Source organism: Mus caroli, chromosome 11 (assembly GCF_900094665.2).
Source record: "Mus caroli chromosome 11, CAROLI_EIJ_v1.1, whole genome shotgun sequence".
NCBI lineage: Eukaryota > Metazoa > Chordata > Mammalia > Rodentia > Muridae > Mus > Mus caroli.
In genome coordinates, this window is record NC_034580.1 from 66,975,510 (window position 1) to 67,002,008 (window position 26,499).

General features: G+C 49.1%; 1 protein-coding gene across 3 annotated transcripts; it reads right to left on the reverse strand.

The window, feature by feature from the left end:
• Positions 1-836: 836 nt before the first annotated feature.
• Positions 837-26,105, reverse strand: Slc13a5 (solute carrier family 13 member 5). Of its 3 annotated transcripts, none has more exons than XM_021177887.1 (13): positions 25,154-26,105; positions 24,684-24,804; positions 20,348-20,476; positions 19,938-20,074; positions 18,535-18,722; positions 17,284-17,452; positions 15,689-15,811; positions 11,591-11,809; positions 10,662-10,762; positions 9,131-9,249; positions 6,551-6,712; positions 3,969-4,106; positions 849-2,463 (listed from the first exon to the last, which is right to left on the reverse strand). In XM_021177887.1, exons 1-13 carry the CDS (start codon positions 25,243-25,245, stop codon positions 2,332-2,334), a joined length of 1,830 nt encoding a protein of 609 aa, XP_021033546.1. In that variant the 5' UTR covers positions 25,246-26,105; the 3' UTR covers positions 849-2,331. The 3 variants fall into 3 exon arrangements, with proteins under 3 accessions (XP_021033547.1, XP_021033546.1, XP_021033548.1); XM_021177889.2 differs by having other exon boundaries at positions 2,391-2,453; XM_021177888.2 differs by having other exon boundaries at positions 837-2,463; positions 24,684-25,213.
• Positions 26,106-26,499: the final 394 nt, after the last annotated feature.

Genomic DNA, 26,499 nt, shown 5'->3' on the forward strand with positions numbered 1-26,499 from the left:
ACACAGGCCATGTGTGTTGCTGCACCTCTATCCATTTGCAAGAGATGTCACTCAGACAGCCTTAAGTCAGCCTCTTCCACAATGGCTCCTGCTCTCCAGAATCTTCTTTTCAGCCTTCAGCTGGGTAGTATCTAGTAGTAGAGTCCTCCGCCCACCCTACCAAACCCTTTCCTCCCCACTGGCCATCCAACTTGAGATGCTCTACTGCCCCAGCAGAGCTCACTGCATCAAGCCTATTCTATATAGACCAGTCCTTGAGTTATTGGTCATACTCATGGTGACCTGCTCTGGCACAGCCACAATGGTGGCTCTAAAACCCAAGAGCAGTCATTAGTTGTCAGTCATAATAGGGCTGTGGAGACCAGAAAGTTAGGTAAGGAGAGGCTGTCAATGTGATCTGGGAGACAAGAGTTCACTATTTGGATCACACTTTCCTCGGGAAGAGTCTGAGGGAAGGGACCAGTTCTGTCTGCTTCAGCACTGTCCTGAGTCCATCTCAGAGAGAACCACAAGGAAGGTCTCATGTTTAGAGATCTCCTCTGGCTACGCAGGATCTTAGGGTAGGCTGGCTCTCAGCCACCTACCTCTCCCTATAAGCCCAATAAGACCAAAGCCCTCCATGGGTAAAAGAAGGAGAAAAGGAGAGGCCTGTCTTTATGGGATCCAGAACTGCCAACTAGCTTGACCTAGAACTCATCCCCTGGATGCTGTGAGCCTTGTTTTTCTCCAAGGATGAATGAGGATCCTAATGCCGGCCGTCTCACAGGGCAGCCACAAATGTGGAATATGATAACTGGTGAATTCCCTGGGTCCAGGAAGGCCAGGCACCCAGGAGGTGGACAGAGAGCAACTGTTTATTCATCTGCCTCCCTCTGTCTCCTTCACAAGGTACAAAATCACAGACCAGTCAGCACACTGGAACTTTCCATAGCAGACAGAGTATTTGACAAGAGCAAGCCTTCAACAGTGTGGTCAGGAGTCATCCCTCCTAAGGAGCCAGGCACATACTTGGTCTTTGAATGGGAACTTCTTGGGTCCCCATACTGTCTTTTGCCCAGAAAAAAAAATGACATCCATGGGCCTCATCTACCCAACTGTGCTTCTTTTCAGAGCAAATTAAGCAAGGAAGAGGGTATCACTGAAAGACAATGGAGAGCTTCCTCTCCTGTCTCCCTTTCATGTGATGGGTTTTGTGGGTTCCCATGGACACTCCGCTCAGCCAGTTTACTCTGGCAGGGTCTGTCTGCTCAGACACCAAGAAGCGCTGCTCGTTCTCAGCCATGCTCTGTTGCTATCAGTCCTGGCCACAATGCACAGCCAGCAAGGGAAAGGCCTTCCCAGAGGAGCTCAAGAGTCCAACGGGACAAACTGTGCAGTGGCCCAGCCCTTGGAAATGAGCGGCTGAATCTGCTCTGGATCTAGCCAAGGGAAGACTTAGGTATCCCACTTGAACACCATATCTCCCAAAGAGACACCACTGTCCATCCTTGAAGTGTGATCCCAGCTGCACCAGGCTGGCAGGACAAGAATTCCCAAAATGATCAAACTGAGCTCCCTGGGAAAAAAAAAAACAGGGGTTTTCTGGGGGAGCCTCAGCCAGGGGGGTGGGGATCTAGAGGCTGAAGGAGGGCTTACTGGGGAGCTGGGAAGGGAGCTCAAACTCTTAATGAATATGAAATGAGGCAAGTAGGGGGACAGGTCAGCCAAGGAGTGAGCAGGAGGGCCGTGATGTTAGCACCACAGACTGCTCAATGGTTGGTGGTGGCACCATGCAGAGTCCAAGTTTTCAGGAGGCCATGACTCCCACTCTCACTCTGGCAGTGGGAAGTGTTTAAGATCAGAGTTCTGCCCTGGATGGGAAGTTCTCTCGTGGTGATAGATATGATGATCTGGGGACATCCAGAAGAGGCACCAGGACGGGGCTCCCAGCCTGGTGATCCGCTCCCCCCCGACCCCTGTGTGGAGACCGTGGGAGCAGGCATGTGAGAACCGGGAGCCCAGCATGGAGCCAGTAGTCTTTCAAAGCCACATAGTACAAGATTTGAGCCCTGGTCCCTCTGGTTCCTGCCTGTCCCAGGAGAGATGGAAGGGTCCTAGTAAAGATGGGCCTCACGACCTCTCAAAGGGGTTCCTTTCCCTTCTGAGCTTATCTTCCCATCATCCATTGCCATCTCCGAACTTGATATAGTTGGGTAGATCTTCTTGAGGTGTTGACATCATTGGATCACACTAGAGTATGAGCACCAGTGCTCTGTGCAAGGTGTGCCAGAAGGTTCATAGTCCTCAAAAGGGTTGGGGTGGGGGGACATGCTTGTGCTCTTGCGGCTCTTCCTAAGTGTTAATACTTGTTGAATTTGCCCAGTCAGGGAAGTTATCCAAGTTAAACATAGCCCGTCCCCAGGTGTTGACTGACAGAAACACAGATAGGATTCCAACGAAGTTCATTATGAGTCCTGTTTTCATCTAGGAAATAAAAACAGGATCAGTCAGCAACTCAGGTCTTGACTGGGCCTTGTGTTCCTGCACGCTGGGCTCCTCTCGTCTCAGGACAAAGCAAATTAAGTGTCATTGTCGCTGATAGAATCCCTTGGAAGGAGCCAGCACGGGTGGGTTCTCTACACCCATTGTGATGTTGGAAAGTGACTTCAGAGAGCTGGTGTAAGACATCAGCCACGTCTCGTGACTCTCCCATAGCTCTTTCTGCCACCCACTTTGTATGCCTTCCTGACACTCGTGAGACATTTTTTCCAACACCCCAGCATGGAATTTTTCCTGTGGTCCAGAATCAAATCTGCAGCATATGGTTTCTGGGGTCCACTACATAAAGAGAATATTCAGGAGGAACCCCCAGAATGCCCTGGAAGAGGATCTGAGACCATTAATAATTGACTGGTTAAGGTAAGGACCAGTCTGGTGTCCCCCTCTTACCTATTCAGCTCATCCCCAACCCAGAGTCACAGAGTTGTCCTTCCCCCATCAGAGGTGAGAAAGCCGTACCTGGCTTGAAAAGCTTTTCCTGTGATTGTGTTTGCATCCCAGGCATCACTGACTCAAAAAAAAAAAAAAAAAAAAAAAAAAGGCTCCCCTCTTCAGATACCCTACAAGCCTTCCTGACTATGGTGCTCCCCTGGGTGTCCTCAGGGTTCTTGCTAGTTACAATTCTACTGCCATGTGAGGGTCCCACTCCATTCCTTCCAAGTGTTTAGCCAGGACTTCCCTGGGACCTACAAAGGTTTCTCCAGATAGGGGTTTCTGGCATCTTCATGGAAGCAGATGCCGTATGAAATACGAGGTCATTTCAGTAAACAAAAAGAGATGCACCATAAACAAAAATGACAGCTATAGGCTTAGGTGTCCTGTGGTGCTCTGAGATCCCGTGATGTCCTCTGTCATTCTCTCCTTGTGTGTTTGCAGGTGTGCTCACTCGTGCTTGCATGACTGTGGCCCAGGAGCTGGTGTTGAGGGTCTTCCTCTATAATTCTCTGCCTTTAAATATTTCTTAGAACTATTTCATATGTATGAGTGTTTTGTCTGCATGTGTGTGCATGTACAATGTCTATGTCTGGTCCCTGAAGGGTTATGGGTGGATGTAAGCCACAGTGTGGGTGTTGAAAATGGAACCGGGTCCCCTGTAAGAACAGTGAGTGCTCTTAACCACTGGCACCATCTCTCTAGCCCTCTGCTTAAGTTTTCTGAGACAGAGTCTCCCCTTGAGCCTGAAACCCATTGATTCAGCTCTATTGACTGGCCAAGGAGCCCAAGAGCCTTCTGTTTTCACCACAACCATGCCTAGCTTTTAGTGTGAGTGCTGAGAACCCCAACTTAGGGCATCATGCTTGCACAGCAAGCTCTTTACCAACTGAGCCTCATCCGACATCCTTTTGAAACTCACACATCATTCGTAAATGGGACATCCCTTATACCAAATAGCCTCATCATCTAATAGGCGAAAATAAAGGGGCTGTTACCATGTCAACAACTCTGAGGTGTCCGTAGGCAAACACGATGGCATTCGGTGGGGTGGCCACAGGCAACATGAAGGCAAGTGAAGCACTCATGGTACAGGGAATCATGACATACAGAGGATGGATACCAATGGAACGAGCCTAGAGAGACACACGACATTGCGACTCAAAGTACAGCACACAGGGAAGCTCCCGGGCTGTACTTCACAATCCCTAAGGCCTGGGTTACATTCCAACCCTTCACGTCTGTGACTTGATTAGTCCCATTGAGCTTTGCACTTCTCTGCATGATAACTACTGACCGCAGAAGGCTGAGCTCGGTGGCTACCTCCCCTGGAGGCCTTTTTTTTGGCTTCAATTTAGTCCATATGTTTTTTTTTGGGGGGGGGGGAGCACTTACTGTGAGCCAGAAGCTGGTGGACCTCTAGATTGCACTGAATCTTAAAATGTACTGTGATCCATCTGTCTGCTTTGTCAGACAGAGGCAGCCTACAGAATTAGAGAGACTCCTTACTTGCAAATGCGTCCACGGGATCCCTTTGTATTGGGAGCCTGGTGTCTACCTCTTTCATTCTATGTATTAAAATTCTGCTACCTCCATCATCACTATGGATTTAGTGAAAAACATAAATAACATAATCTAAGTAGCTGTCAACGAGGCGCTTTATCATGCGTGTTTCCACGTGCACACACATGTCTGCAGAGATCTCACTGTAACAATTTGACATCAAAATGCGGGGAAACTGACCCCATGGCCTCAGGATGCTGTATTCATACAGCACCTGGCTCATGGCTCACTTTCCTCATATGAGTGTCCAGGCAGGAACACGGAGGGCCTTAGTGGTAGTTCTGGGCAATTTACTCAGAGTTTTGGCTTCTAGAAGAGCCTCCTTTTTCTAACTTCTTTTTTTTAAATTTTACATGTACGAGTGTCTACCTGAATGTATGTCTGTGCATCATGTATGTGTGGTGCCTGAAGATGCCAGAACAGGTGTTAGACTCCTGGGACTGGAGTTACAGATGGTTGTGAGCCTCCATATGGGTACTGGGAATCGAACCTGGGTCCTTAATCACTGAGCTATTTTACCAGGCCCATAGAGCTTGTATTTGCCTAGTTGGGGCTATTGGTGATCACAGGGGTCACAGGAGATGACAAAGCCAGACCTTTGCTCAGGAGAAGAGCATCCCCATTGTGTGTCCAGCACCGAAAGACCCTGCTCCCCATCCTTGCTCCATCTCCTTCCTGTCCTCCTCCACCTATCTTATTCTTCTCCCCCCTCTCCTCTCCAGTCCTCCTCCTCGTCCCCCTCCTCCTCTTGCTCCTCCTCCTCTACACTTTCCTTCTCCACTTTCTTAACTCTGAGCAGCCTGCTTAGGAAAGGAGACAGCTACCTTTCTATTTTAAACACTTCTATCTTCTCTAGGAATAGGAAAAAAAAAACTCAGGTTGCTGCTTCTTCTTCTTCTTCTTCTTCTTCTTCTTCTTCTTCTTCTTCTTCTTCTTCTTCTTCTTCTTCTTCTTTTTAAACTTTCTTTCTGTAGTTTCATCCCTTGCTGCTTGGATGGAAATTTACCAACTTCAGCACTAGGCTTAGCTCTTTTGTGAGTCTATCTCTGAGCTCAGACTAATCATAGCCTTTTCCTGTTCCTCTCCAGGGTGGACTTCGGTGGCTTGCTCGCTCAGGTTCTCTGTAGCCCACGTACGTCTTAGGACTCTCATCACACTCCTAGGAGGGGACTCAGATCTTCTGTCACCTCCTGAACCCCATGAGGTCAGCACTACCTTTGATGTGGGACAGAGGAACCTAAGAACAGATGGCAGCCGATTGCCCTGTAGGCTTGGCTCCCTCCTCAGTTCCCAGCTCACAGTTGAGCTTGCCCATAGAACACTGGAATCAACCTTTGACAGCCTTTCCTTCACCACCTCCATTTTCTGTCTCAGATCCCAGGGACCCCTCTCATCCCTGGGAAGTCTTCAGGCATGCCCTCTCCCTACCCTGTGGAAAGACCTGCCCCTTCCTCCCATTTTCAAGTCCCCACAACCCCTGGGCTTCTTTTTGTAGTCTCAATGTGTGATATATGTCCTCTTCCCACCATCTTGAAAAATAACCCAGGTAGTTAGATTAATATAATAGTTGCATGGTTGTTGCTTTGTGTGAGTGTGTAGTGGTACTTTGAACCCAGGGCCTTGCACATATCAAACAAGAGTTTAGTCTTTTTTTTTTTTTTTGAGACAGGATCTCACTAACTCACCCTGTAGATCATATAGACCTTGAACATACAACCATACTGCCTCCTCCTCCCAAACCATCTGGCCCACTGATGCAATAAAGTTTCAGCACCTGGTCCACATCTGATGGTTTGGGAAGTGGTGGGGAAACACAAAGAAGAGTGGACCGAGCAGTGAGAGAGGGCCTCAGGACCAGAATCATCAAGTGTACACAAGTCCACAACAGAGCCTGGTCTTCAAGCCCGATGAGGCTCCAGATCCAAATTCTACCACTTCTCTAGAGACTCAGGAAATGGCCATAGGTTCACAATCCCCCACAAAGTGTCCCCCCCCCCGCCCCACAAGAGTCACTTACCATGGAGGCGAAGATGGGCAGGAACAGGGTGGTAGTGGCCACATTACTTGTGCACTCTGTGGTCATTGCAACAAGACAGGACAAGATCAAGGTAATGACAGCAGGTTTCACTAATCTCAAGGGTTCCATCTGGGCTGCCATCCACTTCGAGAGCCCTGAAGTCTAGGAAGCACAGAGACCAGGAAGCTCAGTCCTCTCCACTTCCACTTCTCTTTCTTGCACACAGGTAATAATCTAACCTATTCCTACAATGTTCCTTCTCCCCCTCCCGCCCCCTACCTGCCCCTCTTCCTCTTTCTCTTCCTCCTCTTCCTCCTCAATCCTTTAACTCCTGCAATGTTGCTTGTGGCATAGCTGGTCTATTAACTAGATTCAAACATCAGAAGTCATCTGGAAAGTGTCTGTCTAAATGTCCCCATCAGGCTCAACGTGCCTGTGCTGGCTGGTTTTGTACGTCAACTTGACACAAGCTGGAGTTATCACAGAGAAAGGAACCTCCCTTGAGGAAAAGCCTCCATGAGATCCAGCAGTGATCAAGGGGGCAAGGCTCATTGTGGGTGGTGCCGTCCCTGGGCTGGTAGTCCTGGGTTCCATAAGAAAGCAAATTGAACAAGCCAGGGGAAGCAAGCTGGTAAGTAACATCCCTCCGTGGCTTCTGCATCAGCTCCTGCTTCCTGACCTGCTTGAGTTCCAATCCTGACAGCCTTTGGTGATAAACAACAGTGTGGAAATGTAAGCTGAATAAATCTTTTCCTCCCCAACTTGCTTCTTGGTCCTGATGTTTGTACAGGAATAGAAACCCTGACTAAGACAGTGCCCTAAATCTAGAATCTGCTCCTTCTTCTGGGACCTGAAGCTGATGAGCTCTTCTCAGCTGCTAGGAGTCATCCTGAAGAGCTCCTGTCCTGCTAATTTCTGGTACCTAGTCAGTCACAAGTCACCCTAGGTGGCTCTTCCACCTTCTCCCCCCTTAGTCTTCCACAGTCTTGAGGCTTAAAGGAATGATCTGGGGCAGAAATTGAGGATTTAGTCTTGGAGTTCTGAGATAGGAGGACAAGAGCAGAAAGTGGACAGACAAGAGGCCAAGGGCAGAGCCTGGGAAATGAGCATATTTGTGGGAGAACTGAAGAAGAGACAGCCGAGACGATTAAGCAAGGACCATGGAAGAAGGAAGGCAGGAAAAAGAGGTATTCTAGAGGTCAAAATGGCAGCAAGTGTCCAGAAGAGAATGGGCAAGTTCAGAGGAGTCAGATGAAGACTACAGAGAGCCCACTGGTTCTTCTCTCCCCCCTGCTGGCCTCAGACCACCACTCAAGATGATAGGATGGCTGCTTTCAAGTATGCATCTGACCAAGTCACTTCTGGCTGCTTCCCTTTGCCTTCAGTCTCAAGGCCATGCATGCTATCCTTAAAGCAGACCTTAGAATGCTGGCTTCTCCAACTTCATTGCCTCAACCAGGTACCTCTTTGATCTTATCTCACATTATCCCAAAAAGGCGCTTTTAGACACACCCTGGTCTCTAGACTGTCAAGTCTTCAAAAACAGATACCTTGTCGCAATGTCTTCTGTAACCTCTGTGCCTGGCCTATCATTAGGAACATACTAGAATGCTTGATGAGTAAAATAAAATGCCACATGGGGAAAGGAATTGGTGGGTAGATGAATGATAGAGAGAGGGGTAACTTGCCTGGTGAATTTGTTCATCTGAAATGTGTATTAAATTATATAAATATATGATCTATACATTAGGTTTGGAATATGGTTCAGTGGTATAGTGTTTTATGTGAGCTTGATCCCTAGCACTAAAGCAATAGCATGCATGTATTCAAGGTATGCCAGTCTTTGTCCAAGATGCTAAGGAAACTGTAAACACAATACAGACCAAGTTTATCTGTTATATCACATTTCTGGACTGGTGGAAAGATGGCTGGATGTGTTGGGTGGATGTAGACATGGATAGAATGGATGGATGACTAGGAAGGAAGGAAGAATTAAGAAGAAAATAGAAAGGAGAAAGGAAAGAAAGAAGGGAAGGTGAATAAGTGGGATGGGAGGCATGGAAGAGAAGGAAGAGAGAGAGAGAGGAAGAGGGTGGAAGAGAATGACAAAGAAGAGCTGGAGGGAGCCGGAGGGATGGGCTGGGGGAAATGGATGATGATAGACAGCAGCCCCAAACTAACACAGCCTCTTTGGCTGAGGAGATAGCTGAATTGCATTTTCTCTTAAAAGCTGATCTTCTCCTATGCTGCTAAGTTCTTAGCTAGAGAAAAGTTTTGGAATCCTGAAGCCATGTCAACAAGAAGTTCAGCAGGTAGAGGATCCAAAGGACATGGTGAGAATATGTGTAAGGACTCAAGAGTCCTCCATGATGAATGCCTAGGATTCATCAAGGCTGCAGCATCCAATGCTTAACCCTGCAGGACACTATTCATGATGACAACACAGAATCCCCTGCTTAAAGGATATGCAGCTCTGTGGTGGAGACACATACCCAGGGATGGAATGGGAGTTGGGGAGTGGATGGCGACATTTGCCACCTCTTAGTAGAATTCCAGGGCTACCTAGAGCCAGACAAGTACCTCACATCCTTTTGCCATAGCAAACCCGCCCCCCAGGAGCAGCACGATGTCCCAGGGCACTTTCTCTTGGGCGACTTTCCAATCCAGCAGTGCTGGGGGGTAGAACGGAGTTTTCCTTTCTGCAAAAGACAAAGCACACACATGTATATGTGTGCGTGCACACATTAGAAAGTAAGAGACACAATCAGGAAAGATAAACCAATAAAGATAACGAGGTACCAGTTCATTCCTTCGTATGAGCTAAAAGCCTCAATATTCCCTGTACCCTTTTCTGGGGAGGATTTGATTATATGCTTCACAGAGGGAGGACATTGGAAGTCAAAACCACCTTTTCAGAAACGCTATTTGGTCATACATTTTAAAAACTATTTAGATGTTTTAAGTCATCTGTATTCTTTTACCATGACAATGACATTTAGCTTAAAGAAACACCTTTGAAGAAAAAGCTATATCCAGAATATTTAACTTACAATCATGAAAAGTTCAGGGGGAAATTAGGGAGAAAAGGTACTTCTTGGTTTTTTTGTTTTGGGGGTTGGAGGTTGAGACAGGGTTTCTCTGTGTAGCCCTGGCTGTCCTGGAACTCACTCTGTAGACCAGGCTGGCCTCGAACTCAGAAATCCGCCTGCCTCTGCCTCCCAAGTGCTGGGATTAAAGGTGTGCGCCACCACTGCCCGGCTGAGCAAAGGTACTTCTTACCAGGCCTGACAACCTGAGTTCAATCCCTGGGACCTCACCACCCCCACGGTTGGAAGAAGAGAAACAACCCCCAAGAGTTATTCTCTGACCACTGCACATGCACCATGACTCATAGAAATGCACACAAGACGGGGGAAGATTTGATTTAAAATTATTTTAAAGAAAAATTCAAAATGTCAAAATACTCCACAGCAGGGTGGATATAGGACCCCTGTGTGATGAAGTATCAGAGGTCAATTTGGCAGCCGTAGTGTAGAGGGAATATTTGTAGTAAAATCCAGAGTCAAAATCAAATGCTAAACCATAAGGAACAGGGTTCAGGCTGTGTGTACTTGGATGCCATCCTTTTAGTGTGAATGCATATTACAAGAACAGGAAAGGGAGAGGCAATATTGACAGCATGTTGGAGAATTTGAAACATATATCCCTGTTGTGATGTATAAATGATATTTTAAATGTTTAAATACAAGAAGAGACTCTACACCCATCTAGAGGATAACACAAGTGTCTTAACAAATCTCCATTTCCCGGCTGGAGAGATAGCTTAGTGGTTAAGAGCACTGACTGCTTTTCCTAAGGTCCTGAGTTCAAATCCCAGCAACCACATGGTGGCTCAGAACCATCTGTAATGAGATCTGATGCCCTCTTCTGAAGTGTCTGAAGACAGCTACAGTGTACTTAACATATACTAAATAAATCTTTTTTTTTTAAATCTCCATTTCCCTAGGCTTTGTAATGTGGTCAGTCCTGTTCAGTGGGACAGAATTCTCGGGCCCCCAGACCCAGGGGCCCTTTGCTCTCAGGACCTGTAAATCTGTGAGAGAAACCTTACCTTCCTCAGTCTGGCTGCTGAAGTTGAACTTGGGCTTTTGTGAAGGTATGATGAAAAGCAAAATGGCCACAAAGATGGCCACTGTGGCATCTGTGATATGACTGATAGGAAAACACACATAGGAACTCAGTGATAGTCGTTCAGCAAATTTGCCCCAACCCACAGTTCCATGTCTAAATGCTCCTTCAGGGAGAAACGGGCTCTGTGAGGTGTGAAAACCAGAGGCCCTAAAGGCTGGTAGGCTGAGTCTTAGCTATAACTAATATCCTCAAATTCTTGGCCTCCAACTTTGGGTGAAGTCTCCCACCCTCACCGCCCCCCCCACAACCCATAAAACCTCAGCGACCCCCCTGAGCCCCAGCCTACACTGCTCCATGGGTGAACATCATGATTTCTCAACCATGAGATTTAGACTTCTAGATTCAGTCAACCTCGAGGACTGTAGTGCTAAGCTAAGTAACCAAGATGAAGTAGCCAGTTGCAGACAGATACCTCCTCACCCACATCTTCTGCCTTTACTAGGATAGTCATTCTTCAGTATTTCTTGTAGGTCTCCCTAACAGAGGCAGGAGAGACTCCACATACACGCCCTTCCTCCATCTAGGTTTCTAAGTAACCAAGATGTGTCTCAGGTAGGTTCTTAAGAAAGGAAGGAGGCAGAAATCAGGGCTCTAAGGAGCCTACTCTTGTCCCAATAAACTTTCTTGGTTCAGCCTTCTAGGGGGCATGAGGGAACCACAGAAACAAATGCACCCATAGTTTCATCCTGAAGACTGATTGAAAACAAATGCACCCCAAAGCCCACAGAACAGAATGTTCCTCCAGAACACAGAGCCCAAGTCGTACCGTCCTCTTGCTGCCTGTTGCTGACAACAGTGACATTTAGACATCATTATCCTAAGCTAAGGCTTTCCTTTGCATCAACTTACATGGTGTTTTCCTCAACCCAGGCGAATGACAGCCAGCCAGGCATGAAGCCGGGGTCTCGGGAGAACCACAGGATGACAAGTAGGGTGAAGCAAAAGAGCACGCTGCATTCAGGGTAGCTCAAGGACCCCAGCTTCTGGTACTCCTCGTTCAGCACTTTGTAGGCAACCTTCTCGGTGTCCCTCTTCTTCTCCCCACAGCAGATGCAAGTTTTTTTTAAACTAGACCATGTAATGGTAAGAGAAGGGCAAGGCAGATGGAACAACTTGTGGGGGAAGTGGGGGTGGGGGGCTTCTGGGATAGAGCCTGAGGGTCCCACCCTCCCTCTTTCTTCTTCTGATTTCCATCAGCTTCTCTCTCCACCCCACCCCCACATCATCTTACAGAGAGACTGTTGAGAAGTAGAGACTGAGGGCCTAGGGCACTTCCAGAGCTGGGGGCAGGGGGTGAGGTGATACTGGTCACAGGGGATAGCAGTAGGAGAGGTTTAAAGGCTGAGAGGTGGCACAGAGTAGGGCGTGTGGGTGGTCATCAGCAGAGTTGACATAGCCATGAGCAAAGGAAAGACTAACTGTGCTCCAGGGTTCCCATCGAGAAGACTAGATCGGGAAGTTCTAGAGCCTTCCGGATCCAGACTCACATGATCCACCCATGATCCCCAGGCTTTCCCATCACAACCTAGAGCTGCCTTCCACAGTGCCAAAGGTGTAAGATCAAGGGCTCAGGAGATGTAGAGTAGGCAGCATCTAAGACTGGGACAGGAAAGAATCCAGCCTAGGTTCGACTTTGGGATGGTCCCTTCAGGGTGTTCCACTGGAAGATAAGCCTGCTGGGATGGCTTCCATGGCCTCCCCTCAGGCGGTGTTGGCTTTATGGTGTGGTAAAAAGGAAGGGGCCTTACGGGAGGACTGGGTAACTGAGGTTACTAATGAATAAAATGCAGGCTTCCATGCAGAGAATATGTCACACATATGTCCCACCTGAGTTGGCCTCAAAACTTTGGAGCAAGGACATTGTCTACAGAGAGCTCTCCCCTCCAGAACCCTTCCGAGGCCCCAACATAAAAGTCATAGGAGGGCTGTGCCGAATGTGAACCGCCTTTGAAGGCGGGTGAGGCAGCAGCAGCCCCAGGGACATGGCTGTCTCCCAAGGATACCAGGACATCAGAACCTGGCCTCCTGGTGTACTTCAGGACCAGAGAAGGGGGCAGCAGTGAGGATCTTATGTCTACAGTCAGCTGAGACCTCCATGCTGAACTGAGGAAGGCCTTCCTCACAAGACACTCAGTGTAGGGATAGCCCTGCTGGCGTGAATGGGGACCTCTCTGCCATCATTGGCTCCAGAGTCTATGCTCTTCTAAGCGCAGACCCGCTAGTACCTGCCAGATTAGAGACTCCAGACCTGTTCTGGGGACTCCGGATCTCCAGGATAAGGAGTGGCCTGACATAGAACAGTCAGTGAGAAGCCTGCACCTAACTGGTACTGGTAAAAAGTGTTCCTGACAGCACAGACTCTGTGGTTAAGTGCGATAGTCAGTCTTCTGATGCTGGCCACTGTGGTAGTGACACCAACCCCTCTGACCCTTGTTCAATTCTACGGAGCAACTTCTCTGGGTTCATTTTATCTGGTGGCCCATGAGACAGGCAGGCAGACCCTGTGGATGTCCTGACACATCCTGTTAGGGACCACAGTGTCCTGCTGAAGAGTGGTCTTCATTGTGGTGCATCACAATGAACTGGACAGGCCCCAGAGCCATAGAGACAGGGGTGAGGGGATCTCTGGGTCCACAAGTACCTCACCATGGTGCCAGACAGGAAGAACTCTCAGAAAAAACACTTGTCCTGCTTTCAGCTGAGCCTGGTCAGGAAACTTGAGTGCAAGACAGCTATAATACGCCATGCCATTCTTAGTGGTCCTAGGTGAATGTCTGTCACTACCCACGAACTCAAGTAAAACAGGTTTTCTGCCGTGACTTTGAAACTGTGAGAATCTTAAGAATGATCAGGACACGAGGAACAGTAGAGGTTCCCCCTGTGGCTAGGAAATATGATTCTTGTGGGTGTGCGCCTATTTCTGCCGAGCCATTCTCTCTACCTTGCGGATCTGGGACGGAAACTAGGCTACCCGTGAACCGCATTGCACTTGGTGTCTGAGTCATAGTGCCATGCCAAGGAAGACTGGGGTAGAAGAAAGCCACACTCCTCCACTTCCTGCAGCCAGAAGTCCCCATAGATTCATGGCAAGTGCTGTTCAGAATTCCCATGGTCCACGAGAACAGTGGAAGCTGTGCAGAGCCGAGTGAACCATATCTAGGGCTGTCAGCTGAGCTTTCTCGCCCGTTGTGTCCCTGTCACCTGCTAGCTGGGAGGCTGATGGTGTCCTAATAGTCTTGTTGCCCAGCCAGCTCCATCTGCATACTTGACCTTAGGGTTTTGGGGACATCCAAGGCCATAGGGAATCCTCCTAACACCAGGATAGCAACCCTTGGCACGTGCTCTGGAGCTGACTGACTGGAGCTCCAACCTCAGGCCTACCACTTCCATGCTGTACAATGTGTCAGAAACCATACAACCTCTCAAGCTGTTTTATCTATATAATGGCAATAACTATACTTCACAGGTTGTCATGACAATTAAGTCATAAATGTATAGTGCTTACAATAGTGTCTGGCATGCAACATGTCTCCTGTCCTTTCCTTTCCTTTTGGGTGTGTCTCCTGTCCTTTTCTTTTGGCTGTGCTGGTGACGGAATCCAAAATCCTGTAGTATGAAAGTACTCTACCGCTGGGCCACACTCTTAGCTCTTGGGGTTTTGTTTGTTTTTCGTGTGTGTGTGTGTGTGTGTGTGTGTGTGTGCATGTACATGCTATAGCGCAAATGTGGAGCACACAGGAAAATTTGTAGGATCAGCTCTCTTACGATGTGGGTATTGGGAAATCGAACTCAGATCAACAGGTTTGGCAGCAAGTCCCTTTACCTGCTGAGCCCCTGTACCACTGCTGGCCCTGGCTTTTAGTTTTTGAGACAAGGCACAGGCTCCCTGGTGGTTACTACCATTAGCCTTTCCTCCCACTGTGGCAGAGTCACCTTTGTGCCACTGGTAAATTTGTTTCTTTTAAAACAACAGTTTAGCCAGGTGGTGGTGGTGGTGGTAGTGGTGTTGGTGGTGCACACCTTTAGTTCCAGCACTCAGGAGGCAGAGGTAGGTGGGTCTCTGAGTTCAGGGTCAGCCTGATCTACAGGTTAAGTTCCAGGACAGCCTAGGGCTACGCAGAGGAACCCTGTCTTAAAAAAACAAAAACAAAAACAAAACAAAACAAACAAAAAACCCAAATGAACAAACAAACAAACCAAAACTATTTGTTGGCCCCACGTCATAGTTTCTGTCCAAAGTCTGGCCGCCTCAAAGGTGACTCTGGGTGAACCTGACAGTGTGCTGGGAATAGGGAGGTAAACTGTCCAGGCTTGGCTGGTTGCAGGGAACACCACAGGAACTTGGTGAAGGTCTGAGCTTGGTAACTCGGACCATATCAAGAGAATCACTGCAACCTGGCCTACTAGAGCCACATGACCAAGTGGTAATGCGCCCAGTCATGTTGGCTTGGCATTTGGGGGACAGGCCACTCCTCAGTTGCCTTGAATTAAATAGGTGGCACACTTGTTCTTTCTCTCTGAGACAGGAGGTATGTAGGAGTGCTGGGGGGGGGCCTGGTTCACCGCCAAGGGGTGCAATTGGGGCACAAGGATAGGTACCAAAGCATAGGGATAGGATACACCCACTGGAGGCTCAGAGGAAGGTGTTATTCTATGGTGAGAGAGAGAGAGAGCAGGAATAGCTGGGAAAGGGGGCCTTTGAAGCAGCCTTCAGTGCTAGGGAGGTGAGCAGGTGGAAGTCTCCATCAGGGCTGGGACAATACACACAAAGGTACAGCAAGCCTCCAGCCATCGTGAGACTGAGAGGATTAAGCCAGCAGGAAAGGCTAGAGAAACAGAGCCTGTACCAGGTTCTTCAAGAACTTTGTAGACTGGCCCAGGGGCTGAAGGGCTTGGTGCAGGGGCCTGAGACCATCAGATGCTAGCCCAAGAGCAGCTCACACTTACTTGTGTCTCATGTAAAAGCACTGGAGACACAGCCAGGCCAGCACCAGCATCATCACCATGTTGGGGAAGGCAAATCCAAACCAAGATGCATAGTTCAGGACATCTTTACTGTCAGGAAACAGTCTGAAAGGAGAAAGGTTGCTCTGTACCTCTCTGCCACCAGGCTGAGCCGTGGCATGCAGACCAGGCAGGTGAACTCTTGAGAGATGGGGCTAACTGCAGGCCACATAAACCTGGGGTCCAGACACCGCAGTTCATTATTGTTGGGGACCCCAGAACATGGCCCCGGCAAGAAAGAAGACTGAAGAATGAATGACCAGGGGGCGTTTCTGTGAATAGAGACCCTGCTGAATGTCTCATAAGAGTCTGCCTAGGCGTCTAGAAAAGTACATCTTTGTCACACATGCACAAGGTCTTGGCTGACAGCTAAAGGGAGTGCATGGATCCTCTGAAAGCTTACACTGTGTATCTCTACGGGAGACTTCCCTGAGAGTTTTTCCCAGAATGGGACTGGAAGATGGTCTCCAAGCCTTGCTTGCCTCCCTAAGCTGCCTTTTAGCCCTGTCTAGCTCAAAAGACATCAAATCCCACCCAGGACTTGCCCCACTCAGCCTAGGCATTCTTGCAGTAGAACTTACAGGGGAAGCTCTAGGGTTGTGATCACAGGAAACAAATGACCCTAGTTATTGAACCTCAGGGTTCTGGTCTGACCAACTGGCTGTTGCTCTGTCTGCCACTCTGTCCTTTACAAGTCCCAGTTCCAGTGCCAGCTGCCCTCCCCACCCCTGTCCAAAGCTCTTGTCTACACAAAAGAGGCACCACCTCCTTTTTTGTTCCTTGCCATGATAATTTGTACATGCTTCGATTAACATATGTATGCACTAGGCTGCCTAAAACCCCCTGTGTCTGGCACCCTCAGCAGACCATGAAAAGCCTATGGTGGGGCCTCGAATTCTCTTTCCTCCATGATCTTTCAAGCCCACCCAACACAAGGCAAAGCTCAGACAAGGGGATCCTCACAGCCTACACCCTCTTTCAGTCAAAGCTGGGCACTTCTAGGCTATGCTTAGAGTGCACTTGAGGCCTCCAGTCAGTGGGATTATGCGATGGAAACTGCATTGCAATTAGTGGCCCAACCCCACCTGCCTGTGCCATCTGTAGACCCTGAAGATCGCAGGATCCTGGCCATTATCAGTCAATGTCAGTGAGCTGGTAGGGGCTCTTTTAGAAATGTCTGTTTTTTCTGTGAATTCAACCCACTGGATTTGTCAGTGACTGCGCTGCTGCCATGTTAGCTCAGAGTCCAGTCCACCCTCCCTGCCTGAGCAAAAAGCCCCGAGCCACTGAGAGAAGTTGGGCTTGCCCTGTGTTAGAAAGCCATGTTGTCCATGAGCTCTAGTGCATCAGGTCTCCATTCCTGGGGAAGACTCTTAGTGGGTACAGAGATGCTGGGACATAGAGACTATGTGGGTTCATCCTCCCATAGTACTAGACTGATGGCTCCAGGCCAAGACAGGGGGAAAAGAGAGCTGAGTAAGCACCTCCAGCCCCAGAAACCCATGGTGATGTCTCCTGAAGGCAAAGTCATGACTCACTCCTGCATCTGGCCCAGGAGCACCACGTTGGGTCCCGTCCCGGTCAAGGTGGCTGTACCCCCAATGCTGGCTGAATAGCAAACACATAGGTGCATAGCCTTGTACATATTCTTTGTTTCTTCGTCTTCCTGCTCCTGCACACTGGGGTCTTCAAATACCACCTGGCTTCCTGTGGTAGACACGGGGCTGTTAGCTCTGTCAGTCCTCATGAGGGCCACCCAGCCATTCAAAACTCTTACCCTGCTACTAATGTGAGATTGGGCGTACCCCTTGCCAGGTGCACATGTGTTCTTCAGCTGCAGCCCTGAAATCACAGTCGGGCATCTACCTTCCCATAACCCCTTCCCATGGCTTCCCTGGGGGATCTTCAATATACTTGCCAAACCCAGAAACTTAAGGCATATGTAACCATTTCTTGGCTCCTCACTGTTTCTCAAGCCATGCCCTTGCATCCAAGGGTGTCTCAGTCTACCTTAGATGGCTCTCCTCCTAGAGAGGTCCTCCCTCCCTGAGCTGCTGTGCTGTCCAACCTCCCCTAAGGTTTATCCTGAAGCAGGGGCTTTGGGTAAGGGTATACATGAGGTCATCCTACTGAGTTCCACAAGGGTCAGTGATCAGAGTGTGGCTGGTCACCTCCATGTTGCTTGGACCTCACCCAGGACCTAGAATCTAGGCACAGGTCCCAAGGTCCTCCCATGCAGACTACTGGGAAAGAATAGGGAATAGGCAGAGGGAGAAGCAGACCCTATCCTGCATCTTCTGAGTCCTGAGCCTAGTAGGAATCAGACCCCAAGACCTGTAGGAATGGAGCGAGGGTGACTGGCTCCAGGAGAGCCAAGAAGGCAGTCCTGAAGAAAATAAGTCTAGCAAGAATGAGAAGCATCCAGAAGGTGTTTAAAGATGCCTTAATGAACTATCAAAGTAATAACTCAATGCTTTCTATCTTGGGACCAAGAGTGAGAAGCATCCAGCAGGTGCTCAAAGATGGCTAGATGAATTATCAAATGAATACACATTGCTTTCTATCGTGAGCCCAGTTATAATCTCTAGCTAGTGTTCTAAACTTGAGTAAAAGATCTGTCTTTTATGTCATAACTAATACTAATACTAACAAAACTATTTCCCTACTTTTTTTTTCTTCTTCTCTGAATGTTTAAGGAATGGCACAAGGAGACTGGGAGGGAAGAGGAAGCTGTAGCATCTGGCAACAGTAGAGACTGCCATGGCTGCAAAATCTAAGCCAGGGTGCACCTGGCAACTCGCTGGCCTTGTTCTTGTCCAGCAGCTCCAGTGTCCCCTGGCTGGCCTCCACAGCTGTATTGGTGGCTATCATTTGCTGCAGCATGGCCTCCACAATGGGCATCATCATGGCTGTGGCGGCAGTATTGCTGATCCACATGGACAGGAAGGCCGTGACGAACATAAAGCCCAGCATCAGCCTGCAGAGGAGGGGAGGAGAGGAAAGCCAGAGTCCCTCGTACCCTACTGGCCACATTCCAGTATGGCCCTACTGGCCATAACTAGGGGCTGGAGCCACCCTTCTTGTCAACTCAAGACCAGGCATTCTAGCACGGTGTGGCAGTTTAATTGGCTCTTGTTTCTCTCTTTCCCCTCTTCCCTTCCCCCTTCCTCTTTGTGACAGTTAATTTTCATGGTCTACTTATTAAGACACACCTGATCAGAAAGCACAACTCTGAGTGTAACTGTGAAGGGCAGACCATGAGGACATAGGGCTCTGGCATAACAGGCAGATTAACCAACCCCTCAATGGATTTATAATATGATGAACATTATTGGGAGGTGGTGAAACAAGGGAAATGGAGTCTATGATTCCACCAGCCATGGGGTTGAGGCACTGTTAATTGTACCAGACATGAGTTCCATCTTTTGGAAAAGTCTTTAAGTCCAACCTGAAAGTGGTTAGTTACTCCCATAACATTTGTGTCTCAACTACACCAAAGGCCATATGGTGGATAGAGGAAGAATTGGGGGCAGGGGGATGAGATGGATTTGATTTTAAAAAAAAAAAAAACACATTATATGCATATGTGACGTTCTCAAGCCAGAATAGAGGTGGGGCCTAGTTGAAGGAAGTATGTATCTTGCACCACTAGCTCTTGGCTGCTCTTTTACTTCCTGTCTGGTGTAGGTGAATTTCTGCTACCACATACTTCTGCCACCATGATATTCTGCTTAGGTATATAAGACCAATCAAGCCCAGACTGGCCACCATCCAAAGCTATAGGCTGAAACAAATCCTTTTTCTTTTAAGTTGCTCCTTTTAGGATTTAGTCAGAGACATGAAAACCAGTAACTACAGATTCCTTGCTACCTCCCTTCTCACAAACACTACTGGCTGTTGGGTCAGCAAGAGGCCTCAAACTCAACTGTGGATCTAAGAAACTCCCACTTAGCAGGGAAGTTTGGCTTAGTAAGACCCAGGGTGTGGTAGGTAGTTCAACTTTCCACTTAGATCTAGAAGATCACCACTGTCCTACATAGCATCTCTTCTCTCCTAAATCCCAAAGACCTAAGCAGAACCATTCTGTCTTACCCAGAGGTCAACCTTCCAGCCCATCTTTGGATATCCTGATCTGTCACCCTTCACTCCCTTGTTCCAAAGATGTGTAGCCAGAGAAAGAAGGTGTGTTTACCGTGAGGGCTTGGTCCCCACAAAGAGCAGCATTCTCAGGGCAATCCTCTTATGAAGTTTCCAGCGTTCCACAGCCGCAGCCACGATGAGACTGCCCAGGAACAGCATGTTGGTGTCCTTCATGTATTGGATACATACCTGGAGGGTTACAGGGATGTCCCATCAGAGAAGTCCTCAATCACATACAGCCCGGGTCCAAAGCTGCTACCCAAGTCCTCTAGATAGCTAAGCAAGACAGATACTGATTTCAGAGGCAGCTTGAAGTGAGCTGTCTCCATTCTCGTCCTTGAGGGATCCACTTCTGGATTTCTGTAGCTATCCCTAGGCCTCGGCAGCTCAGAGGGACTCAGAGGAGTAAGGAATTACATGGGAGGACCCGGAAATCACCAGTCCCCTGCTCAGCTTACTTACCTGCTTGGAGTCCAGAACCTTCAAAATTGGGAAGAGTAAGACAGGCAGGAGGGAGGTGACAGCCACTGGGATGACATCTGTGCACCAGTAGACGGCCATGATGACTATAACATAGGCACACCTGACAAACTGAAGAAATAGTTCTGAGGTTCCATAGGCTTCACTGCATACCAACCTCACAGCAGGGCAGCTGCCTCTGTGATGAGGAAGGCTATGTCCTGCTCCTGGGCAGGGTGGCTTTCCAAGGCTTAGGACAGCCAAGAAGAGCCTGGTTGTCCCCAAGTCCAACCTTTCCCTGCCATCCCTTCCTTCCGGGTGGTCCTAGCACCATGATAAACACACAAATGTTCTCAAAGAAAGACTGCACCCCATAAATGTCCCAGGATACCTCCCTGTTGACTAAAGAAGTGTTTCCCCATTCTGTGTTGTGGGGACTGTTCTCCAAACAGGAGGATGGTTAGTATCACCCTTGTCCTCCACCCAATAGATGCCAGTGGCGGTCTCTCTAGTCACAACCAAGGTCCAAGTCTGACTGGGTTCAGTGGCACATGCCTGCAATTCCAGCATCTAGAGGTTGAGGTAGGAGGATCGTTGCAAATCTGATGTCAGCTTGACCTATATAGTGAGCTGAGCTTTGGGATAGCTTAGACAACCATTGAAACAATAGCAAAGCTATGGATCACGTGACAACCAAAAATGCAAGGATTGTCAACATACCTTAGAAACAATTGTCAAATGTCACTGCCCTCCATTTTAGGCACCATTTCATTGTCTATTCTTTAAGACCCAGTGGACTTTGTCCCTGGCCACTGTTTGTCTCTTTAACCTCACTAGATTATCCTAAAAACCATTTCATATTCCCCCAAAACATGTCTACAGTCCCAAGGTTCCCCACCTCTTTGGAACAGGGTATGTGAGCTTTGGAGTCACTATGGCTTATGGGGAAAGAACCATTTCCTGTGAATAATGAACCTGTAGATCCCCCCTTCATTTATTAGTCTATAACCAGAGAGCAAAGGTGAGCTTTCTCTTTATCTCCTAGAGGATGAATAGCAGTTGAGAGCCATTGGGGTGAGCTCCAGGGATGGGTGGTATAGGGGAATCCTTTGGGGCATGGAAAATAAAGAAGTATGCTGTAGAGAAATTTTAAGTAATGATGCTAAAAGTCAGCCTGTGTCTACCACCATGTAATAGCAATTCTAAACAATGTCATTAAGGAGTCTCTTCCACTCACTCCCAATCTCAGTTCTTCTTTTCCCATCCTTATCTGTGAACTGATGACTTCAGAGGGGCCATACAGAATGTGTGACACCCAGAAACTCCTTAATAACCTTTATTCTCAGAACTCAGACAGTAGATGTCCTACCCACCCACCCCGGAAGAAGATGGACCACTAGGCTAACTGACTCCTCATTTCCACCCACCAGCAGGAAGCCCAGGAGATGTCTCAGTCCTAATGAATCAATTAACATACTAGACCCTCCTTAATACAAACTCCCACAGTGTCCATGGTGAGGGCAGAGTAGGAATGAGATGTTGGGAAAGTCTGGGGAGGGAACTGGAGAGAGAGCTCAATCAGGAACGTCTTACCCTGTAAGCATGGGGACCTGCACTTGATCCCTAGAACAAAGGGAAACACCAGGTTCTGTGGCACACACTTGTACCAGCACCAAGAATGTGGAGACAGGCCAGCCCAGCTTGTGTGGCCAGATCCAGGCCACTGAGAGAGCCTGTCTCAACAAACAGCTGGATGGCAGCTGAGGAAACAGTGCCTGATGTTGATCTCTAGCCTCCAACTGTGCAAGCTCACACACACATACAAATAATACTTACTGCACTTCCCTGGTACTGAGAAGGTGTCTGGAAAAGCAACTGGAAGCTGAGCTGGAAGCAGGCACCGCAGTTGAAAGGCAGTGCACATAGATGTGCACAGTGTAATCAGCCAGGGTTGAGAGTTCATCTAAGGACACTCACACACTGGTCTGCAAGGGGCATGCATGTTCTAAGCCTTAGGTGGCATCTTTATGGTCAACTAAAGCAGAGTGATGTGGCTATGACATCATTCTATGATACAATCTGATAGAGTCACAACTAGAAATATAGACCAGTGTTGAGTAAAATACCCTTATATGGTTCATGCTACAGAATGAAAATGGAGTAAGCAAAGCTCTCCCCTGTCCCTCTGTACTCCCCAGTGTGTGTGTGTGTGTGTGTGTGTGTGTGTGTGTGTGACTGGTATTTGGAGAACTGTCTATCTGTCCACTAAAACATTAATAATAAGGCAATGAGGGTACCTTATTTTACTTGATACTTTAGACTTCTGAAAATAAGGATTTCTTACAAGATTCACAAGGTAACATGATTAAAGTTGTCACTGGTTTTATTAAAATGGGTTTTAGAAGCAGAGGAAGGCTCAGAGAAAAAGTGGATCAGAGGGGAGGCCAGGAAGCAAGCAAGGTGGAAGAGAATATGAAAGCCTGAAGAGGGGCCATGGAGCACAGAGGGCAGTGTGTGCTGGGGGCCATCATCTCGTAGGGACAGTGATGGTCAGGCTGCCCCTGGGGACAGTATGACTCTCTCTCTGTCCTGGAGTGTTCTGTATCTCTGGGTTTTCTTGCCCATTGAAGGTGGTATGGTGAATGGGAACAGGGTAGTCTTTGGTGGTGAGCAAAAAGAGGGGCAGAGGGCGAAAATAGGGAGCCAAAGACCCAGGCTCCCAGGCACCAAGCCACTTGGAGAGAAGGTACAGGAAGACTGTTTTTTGGAAGAACCTTCAAAATGGCCTCCCAGCCCCTAAATTTTCATTCCCAGGACATATAGATGTATTAATACAACCCGGTTGGGAACCTAACTCACTAATATTTATATTCTCCCTCTGCCTGCCTGCCTGTCTGTCTGTCTCTGTCTCTCTCTGAGTGTATGTGTGTGGGTGGGGGGGGTGTATGCACACGTGCGCACGCACATGCATGTGCCAGGGATAAAGTGGGATCCTGGTTACACTGTCCTCTACCAGAAAGGTCAAGCAAGCAACTATAATTATTCCAGGGAACATCACTCCCGCCAGCAGAACTAAAATCACAGCTTCCTAACCTGGATGCCTCCCACAGACGGGAATGGCCCGGAATTTCTGGATGCTCGCTAACAGAGTGGCAGCCGGAAGAGTCCACACAGCAGCTCTGCTCTCCTTGGCCCATGTGGAGCCTCTGCTCAGTATGTTTCCTCCCCCCATCCTAGGAGCCGGAATGATCCCCTTTTACTCCCAGAATCCAGTCACCCCATTGTACCCATCAAAGCACCCGGGGCCCGGAGAGCAAAGGGTCCTGCTGAAAGGCACAATGTGAAATGACTAGAAGCCCACTCGGGGGGCACCCCTCTCCTCTCAAAACCTTCCCTGAAGAGAGCCACTGTTTCGCAAACCTGCCTGTGGGGGGTGGGGGGTGGAAGCAGGATCCGAGCAAGGTTTCCTGTCTGGGCTGAGAGTGAAAGGGTAGCCACATAAGGCTTCAAAGAGTCCTGGCCTCGCCAAACTGGCTGCACACAGCCTGACAGAGCCGGGGCCAGCGCTCCCGCCCTCCTCTGCTCTGCAGCCAAGGCCATTCATTCTCTCCCTTCCTCCCAAGAGCACCCGGAGGCCAGGGAATGGGACTCGGCTTCCCCAGCAACCCAGAGCCATGCCACCCAAGGCGTGAGCTCTGGGAATACGTCCTGCCTCCTGCCACTGCCACAGCAGGCGGTGGGCAGTGCCTGACCTGCCTTTCAGGATGCAGCAGGATTTGAACTCGAGAATGGCTTCCTTGGCTTCCGAGCTAGAAAGAAATATAGATCATAGATGGGGAACCTGAGCTTAAAAAATCAAGGCCAGATTATGGCAAAGGCATGATCCACTCTGTTCCTGTAGTTCCCTGCCTGAAGGCATCTACAGCTAGGAAATATCTCTTCCCTAGAGAAGAGGCACAGAGGGAAAGCCCAGCCTTCAGAGTCCCTACTAGCTTGAGCATTATCTTTGAGCTGGACTAGCGTTGGTTTGCACTCTGGGAGGAGATTTTGAGTCAGAGGCTAAGCCTGTCGAGGGGTCTGTGTGGTTCAGATCTGTTCTAACGTCCATGTTTCCGTGTTTGCCCCGGACGGCTCTTGAGCCCTGATATCGGTGCACTCTAGGACGTGTTCACCTTAGGGTCTCTGTGTCCCTCGGATTCTTTGCAGAGCACCTCCTATCTGGTGCCTGGAGCGTCTGACATGGGGAATCCATGCGTTCCAGCTCAGCGTTCCCGGGTTCCGTGCCCGTTATTGCACTGGGCACCCGAATTCCGCCAGGCTGCCCAGACACGCAACTGACCTTGTCAGGTACCAGAATGATGAGTGGAAGCATCAGGATCGGGGTGAAGAGCAAAATCGCAAAGGACTTGAACTTGGTCACACAAGTCTTCGCCGAATCCATCGCGTGAAAGGGAGACTGACTGGAGGGAGAAAAGATTGCAAGGCAGCTAGAAGATTCACGAGCTTAAAAGGGGGACGCGCGGTCCCACCGGATTGGGGGCGGCTACAACTCCGCCCCCCATGGCGAGGCCTCCCTGCGGTCCTGGGGCGGAGCCACCCCTCGGGGTCTGTGGGGAGTGTCTGTCCCAGGACTCTGCCACCCCGCGGCAGAGGGAGGCGTTTGCAGAGTTCAGTGTTTGGCACCAGCCCTCTATGAAGAAGACTGGACCCTGGCACCTCACCGCTCGCCAGCCCGTTGGCGCTGCTCGTCAGTAGGGTGTGCCGGTCATTCTGCCAGCTTAAGCGTGAGGACCCTTTGTGTACTCTCACCTGTTCTCTCCTGGACTCCGGAATGTCCCAGATGAAAAACACCAGCCTGTAGGATTCTCAGGCTTCTCTCTCCAAAGCGTTCTCCTTCTCATCCCTATCCCGGAGGGGCGTCTCCTAGAGGCGATGGCCGAGCCCTGCGCCACCGCGGTCTTCTCACCTCCAGGATCCGCTGGCTTCCTCCTAGCGTTAGCCCAACTCTAGACATAGAACCCATTTCCCTCCTCGTGCCGTCTCCCACCCAGCGCACCGTAGGCGCTCTAGAGGGACCGCTAAGGAAGGCGGTCACTGTCCTCGCTGACCGAACGACTTTCACCCTCCAGCGAACGCGCTTGCGCAGCCGGCCGTCTTTGCCCCAGGCGTGGGTAGTTGCTGCCGCCCACTTACCCACCACCTCGCTAGTGCCATTTTATGGTGGGAGAAGGGGCCTTAGAAAAGAGGGGGCATAATCCTGCCAACCATGAGCGAGGCATTCGTTCATTCATTAATCCTCCCCTTAACAGACCTGTATGTAGTACCTGCTGTGCTAAGTCCTGTTTGGGACACCAACACGAGGGTGCAATGACATTATTGACACCTCGGTGAGTTCTTCCTCTCTTCTGCCTGCCTCTCATTCTCCTTTGGGGAGTCTTATCCATGCACCACAGACTACTTGACACATGGCTGAGTCCAGATTCCTGTACAGTCAGCTCTCAGCACTGATCAAGATGCTATCTAGTTGCTGACATGGTTAGCGTATTTAGGACTAGGATGGCTGCTTCTGTTCTAAACATGGAAACCATTGGCGTACTCTGAACTATATACAACAGAGACCGACTATTAGCAGGACACTTACTCTGTGTGTTAGGTGTTGCAAGCAATCTAGAGGTGAAGAATAGGTTATATGCAATTGCTACCAATTATGAGACTAACCTCTCCTCCCACTTCTCCACCCCTAGCCCGGCCACCACCACCAGGAAAGAACTATTGAATTCCCCACTTTCTTAGCCTGTGAGTGTCGAAGGCCCTAAAACAGAACACACATTTGTATAGAGATTTTTGACTCTGTTCCTGTTACCTGTCTGTCACCTTGCCCTCAAGTCTGCAACTGCTGTCTTCAGGCCCTCTCTATTTTTGGTTTGTTTGCTTGTTTGCATCTATGTGGCCCTGGGCCCATCCCTTCCCCCAGGGCAATTAAAACTAGAGTTCCTGCTTTGGTTTGTGTGTGTGTGATTGTTTCAAGACTCTATGTGTATGAGTATTTTGCTTGCATATATATGTGTGTATCATTTGCATGTCTGATAACCCCAGAGTCAGAAGAGGGTGTCAGAGCCCCAGAAACTGAAGTAATAGACAGTTGGGAAGAACCA